The 6,210-nt window shown below is 31.2% G+C and overlaps 1 protein-coding gene across 1 annotated transcript; it reads left to right on the top strand.

Annotated features, from left to right (window-relative positions):
* Window positions 1–1,439: 1,439 nt before the first annotated feature.
* On the top strand, window positions 1,440–5,589 carry Orc6 (origin recognition complex subunit 6). The gene is made up of 6 exons (XM_089736019.1): window positions 1,440–1,694; window positions 2,065–2,191; window positions 2,720–2,908; window positions 3,296–3,351; window positions 3,542–3,702; window positions 3,872–5,589. The coding sequence occupies exons 1-6, from the start codon at window positions 1,621–1,623 to the stop codon at window positions 4,138–4,140; spliced, it is 876 nt and encodes a 291-aa protein (XP_089592145.1). The 5' UTR covers window positions 1,440–1,620; the 3' UTR covers window positions 4,141–5,589.
* The last annotated feature ends 621 nt before the right edge of the window (window positions 5,590–6,210 follow it).

Below are 6,210 nucleotides of genomic sequence, written 5' to 3'. Positions count from 1 at the left end.
TATCTTTTTGACCTAAGGATTTCTAGCTCTACAGAAAAATAGATTATTCCAGGAGTGTTTATCAACGATATTATTTTCGAGATTCATTTTAGTCATTTAATTTCGATACGTCGCGGCGACGTGTGATTTGATAGATTTAACCCACAAGAAAATTAGACATAAAGCTGAATTGAATCGAATATAAACGGTAACTTAAAATTACGTAAATGTTTATAAAATCTGAGGGCAAACAAAATAGACAACAATTAATGTGCTTTATGAAGATCTGACTGAATACTCATTTTTAAGTATCGTTTTATTTGTCTAATATATTATTATGCCACATCGAAAATGAAGCTTAGGACAAAATTATGTAAATAATTACGGATCTGATGGTAAGTGAGAGAAATACTAGCTTTTTAGGCAAAAAAAAAATAGGCACTATAGATCTTGTAATCCTTAGATCTACATGCATATACATAATATTTTAAAATATTGTACTTGTTTTGAATCACGCAAATATTTATGATTTATTCGCAGTAAATTTTTAAATCGATCTGAATCGAAATTAAGAATCGAATGAATTGCCGAATTTGCTGAAAATTAAATTGAGGTCTATTATATATTAGATTTGATTGTTAGATCTTTTATTTAGAAAATTAAAAAGATAGTAGAGTAAAATCAAGGAACGCGATATTTTTATTCATACGAGGCTTTGGCAGATTTTTTTATATTACCCAATTTTTTTTTAATTGTATTCATAAAGAAACAGAAAAAGTTTAATATTGATTTTTTGCAGATTGAGATCAATAATATTAATACTTCTGTGGAGTAACTATCGATCTTTTATGTTACACATGGTTTTTTATTCGAGATAAATCATCCCTAGCTATACATCCTGTTCATTCAACTTTTTGGCGGGAACGCGAGGAGTGCAGTTGTATGATTTGTTTTATTTTGTCTATTTAATGTTTCTTCAGGTTTAAAGGTGTAATAACCGTGGCTTATTAACTGTTTAGTATCTGTGAAAGTGCACAAACGTGGGAAAATCAAACAAAGCCACTGAACGTAACTTCTCGGAATCCTCCAAACAGTCCACTGAAAAAGTCTCAATAAATGACCACCTTTTTACTGAGATTATATTTTATACTATATTTCATACAATATAATCTCATCCTATTTATTTTTATTTTATTTCATTTCATTTAATTTCACTTCATATTATTATTATTATTAGTCCTTTATTTCAGTTTTTTTTTTTTAAACCATAACATTTTGTTAGTAGTAATTACTTATATCTATGTTAGTAACTTAAAAAATCTAACACATAACTATCATTATATACATTTTATACCATTACATTTTTTATTTTATTTTTTTCTCCTTCCAAGTGCCTACATATTAACATTTTTCATAAAAATAAGATTAAAAATTAAAATAAGACTTGACGTAAAGGTCTTAGTTACCAGGTCATAAAATCCCAAAAAAAAACCTGTTCATTCAAATAAATTACAGTAAATTGGTTCAACAAAATTCAAATCTTTTCTTTAACAAGTATTGTTTTGGTTATGATCATAAATTTTCTCTAAAATATATAATATATTCTTCAAAGTAGAAGATAGTAAAATAAATGGTGCAATAATGGCGAAGTACAATAAAACTTTACATCTCATAGCTTCCAAACTTGGTATCAGTGACGAAGAAAAAGTTTTAAGGTAAATTTCGAAAACATGTACACTGTTTTTAACTAAAATTTTAACATAAAAGCATTATTATTCTTAATATTGTTCTTTTAGATGTAATTATCAGACGATAGTTGATCAAGTTATTTAAGTAGAAGAGATCGCTAGACCCAGCAATTATTTCGGTTTCTCCTTCATCAGTGTAGCATTAATATCCTCCTTTTGAAACATAGAAGTTATTTTGCCAAACATCGCATCTGCTTTGCCTTTAGTTTAAAGAAACTATACTGTCAGAGCTCATTTAGAAAGTCCATTAATGGAGGCTTCTTACCGCTTCTTTGTAAATAATAAGTAATAATATACCGATATAAACTCCCAATTTTTTGACACAAAATTGTTGCAGGAAAGCAGCTGAGTTTGAACGACTCTTAGAAACAAAATCTACGGCTGGCAGCAATATTACTGATACAAGTAAAGTTGTTATATGCTTGAACTTGGCTGCTAGTTTGTATGGTACTGAATTTGATGTTGTAAGTATAATCGGTGCTTACTATTAGATTTGTTTACCCGAAATGGACCAAGCTTGCTGATTTTCTAGCTGATTTGCTTACAATTTTGACTTAAGTTATAAAATATATGGTGATTTACATTACAAGCTTAGTTGATTATGAAGAGATATTATTTATGTCTAACCTTAAAAAACATCTAAACCAGTAGTCCCAAATTTATATAGTTTGAAGATCCTCTTTTAGTTGATTGGATTTATATATTTGGATTTATTTGGATTTATGTATTCTATAGTTCAGAACTAAAAATAAAAATAAAATATATTTATTAGTAGAAAGCTATTATCATTTGTCATTATGATTTGCTCAGGACTACTATTACAGTTTTATTCTAACATTCATTCATTATTATAATTTTGTTATTTATGACGATTCAAATGCTCAACAATTTGTTATACCCACATCAGTCTCATAACAATAGTCGTAATTATGTGTTCACATGTAAAACACTCCATGAAAACAACTGAGTTTCAATTAAACATCTTTTTTCAGAAGCAAGCAATTAAGTATTCTGGTCTGAGGCCAACAGTGTATGCAAACAGCAAGAAAATAATATCAAATCGACTAGAATTGGATGTCGATAGACTCAGTGTTGCAGTGCTTTGTGCTAGCTTACAAAACAGTGGTGTTCAGGCGCTAGCTGAGAAAATACTTGAGCAGTACAAAGTGTACAGTAAAGTGGTGAGTTTTAAAGAAATGATTTAATATCGAACATAAATTGCATATTATATCTCACTGCACTAACCATTTCTAGTTCTACCTTTAGGTTTGATGTTTTGGTGGACCAATCACTGGGAGGATTTGTTTATTGGGTTCAAGTTTGTTGTATTTCCCACCGCTCCAATGTGGTCATACAAAAAAAGACTATAGTAGAGCTATGAAACTGTTGTAGTTGCCCTGATATTTTCAGTATTGTCTGACGTTTTTTCAGTATGTTTTAGCATACTTTGCAATAGCATATTGTTTTTCCTGAACTTTAGCTTACCAATTCTTGCTGTTTCAACCTTTGCAGAGTGAACAGTCTCCTTAACGGGTCTATAAGGTATTTATGTATTGTCATTATTTCAGGAATTGGACATGAGTCTTCCTCAGTATGTGTGTATGGCTGTTTACCAAGCTTGCAGGTAATTTAAAATTATGATTTTTTCAATGAATACCGTCCTTTCTGTGCAGTAGCACAAAAGAATCTGATCTATATCCCATGGTGATTTCAAATCCATGTAGTTAACTGCATTACGTTTGTCACTTTAGTGAAATGTTGGAGCTGAAATAAACAGTTAATGATGTCACTAATAAACTGCTAATATTGAACAGGATAAGCAAAGTTAAAGTATCAAAGAGTAAAATAATTGAAAAGGCTAGATTGAAGCCAGCCCAGTGGAATAAATTAGAAGCTGACTGGAGTCAATTTGCCGATACACACTTTGCAGTCAAAAAGAGAGGCAAGAAAGAAATTAAACATTCTATTGAAAACGGTGAGTTAGACAATATTAAAGATTAAATAAATAAAAAGTTTTTTTTATGCAGTAAGTGATGCAGTTACTACCTATAACCACCACAATGTGATTGCTCACCTGCCGCCTGTTAAAAAGCTTGAGGTTTTATGTATAAATTTAGATTTTCTTATTCTTAATTTTATTACAGTTGAAGAAAATGTACCAATGGAAGTGGACAGTAGTAAACAAGAGGGGCCAATTGAAAAATTTGAACCATATGAACAGTGGAAGAAACGAATGCTCGACACTGCGTATTCAGAGTTAAAGGAGCTAGAGAAAACACAAAGCGACAAGTTGAAGGATATGGTGATGTCACCAAGAAGGTCTCCACGTAAAACACCTCAAAAGTATTCTCCGTATAAAAGTTTGAATACAAAAGGTAGTGTGCGGCTGCTTTTTCCCATTGAAAGTAACTAAATTAATGAACTGTATACACCATACCCTCACATACATACGTAAAGTAGATTATTTAATTTTTGACTTTGGATTTATTAATGAATTCTTCATTTGACACCCCCAAAGCTCGGTTAAAAGAGTTTAAAATTTCCACAAGTTGGGCTTTCCAGAGATAATGATGGTTTGAACCAAAGTCATAACAGACTGTTTCTCTCACGATTTTGCTGGTAAGGCCTCGGATCTTTCTATGTTGTTCCACTTAGTACTTTACTCAATAATTTATTACACGACTTGCCAAAAAAAGAAGTATTTTTCGAGGGTATTAATTTTGTATTTATTCCACAATTAATCGCATGAATGAGTATATGAATTATCATTAGAATCTTAACATCATCCTGAGTGACATGGCTATATTTTATTTTGGGGTGCAGCCAAGCCAATCTTTGTATAGCTTAAACGGGTTTTAAACTTCAGACCCACCAACCCTTCAAATTATACTTATTTTGACTCTAGCGAGTGGCATGGCACTGAATTTTAGTTGTTAGTTTAGTGATTTAATGAATGACGTTGTTTGGTTGGAACTTTAGATTTTAAATTCAAATACCTTTGGGACTGTTTTGGAATTTTATTTTAAAGTTGAGTCAGATAAAAAGGGGTCGAATTTTTGTTTTTAATTTAGTGAATTTATCCCGCCAATTTTAGTTAATTATCTACTTTAAACTTTTTTTTACATGTTGCCATTAGTAAAAACTTAATATTAAATTCTGTGTTGTTTTTGACATAAATACGTTAATTTTTGTATGGATTCAAATTGTACATTGTCCAATTAAGTGTTGTATGTATTTAATTTATTAATGTAATTTTAAGAGCTTAATAAAATATTGTTTAAAGAAAAACGTTGTTCATGATTTTGGGAAAATAATGTTAAAATTTAAAACAAGATTCACTGGTCGTATTTTTTTTCAATCGTCAAACAAAAGTTAATCTGGAAGTAAATTATAATTTTGCTGACTTTATCCCTAGAACTATTGTATTAACATTTCATAAACATATAGAAATAAGCTTCTCATAGCTGACACTTAGTTTTCCCACCTTCGCTGGATCTTGTACTCATTGATTAGTTAAGAGAGTTATGAGTGACCTAGATCTTGATTATTTAGTATTATTTATATATTGGACACGCAAATGTAGTAATGAAATTACAAATATATAATATTTATTGCTATGCGTATAAAATAAGTTTTAATCTAATAGTTATGTATGCATTAAAATGTTGATTGTATGGATTTCTATTTTAAAAATAATTTTACAAGTAGATTTGCATAGTTATTTTTCTGGTAGGGCTGTTCAAACAACTTGCTACTTTTGTGTGTGTTGGCGTATTAAAGAGAAGAAGTGTAGGAATACAAATAAAATTAAAATGTTTATTTATAAAGTCGCTTACAATTATTATTAAAATATGTGAAAATATTTGTTGGGTTTTTTTCTATTGAAGGATGTTGGGTACTGTTCGATCGGTGAGAGAATGTGGCACCTAGGTAACCTAATATCAGCCCGGTGAGTTTCTCGTCGGATCTTCTCAGAGAGTCGCGATTCCGATCCGGTAATACATTCATTAGCGAAGCAGCTGCTCTTGAGTTGTCAGGTATCCTTTGGAGGCGCTCGGGCAGCTGTTAGCAAATCCCACCCCTCCTGGCTGAGCCCCTGCTCGCCCACCTGTCCTGATGAAACTGGAAGGGCCTCCGAGCCACCAGTAATCTCTCAAACATAAAAAAAGAATGTGGCTTAGCTTGAGTTTAGCGCTAAATTATAACGAGGGGTGAAAGGCAATTTGATTTAACGATATTTTTGCAACTTTACAGAAGATCCTTTTAAAGATTAATTGGAAATGATTGATGATGATTTGGACAAAATATCTTAAAAAATACTTCTTTAGCTATTTGAATGGAAGTCGTCGTGGCCTAAAGGATAAGATGTCCGGTGCATTCGTGTTGAGCGATACAACGGTGTTTGAATTCTGCAGGCGGGTACCAATTTTTCTAATGAAATACGTACTTGACAAATTTCCACGATTGACTTCCACGGTGTGGG

Source organism: Bombyx mandarina, chromosome 20 (genome assembly GCF_030267445.1).
Source record: "Bombyx mandarina strain Sakado chromosome 20, ASM3026744v2".
In the NCBI taxonomy this organism is placed as follows: Eukaryota; Metazoa; Arthropoda; class Insecta; order Lepidoptera; family Bombycidae; genus Bombyx; species Bombyx mandarina.
Note: the sequence above shows the minus strand (reverse complement) of the source record. Positions and strands in the feature narration are given on the sequence as shown.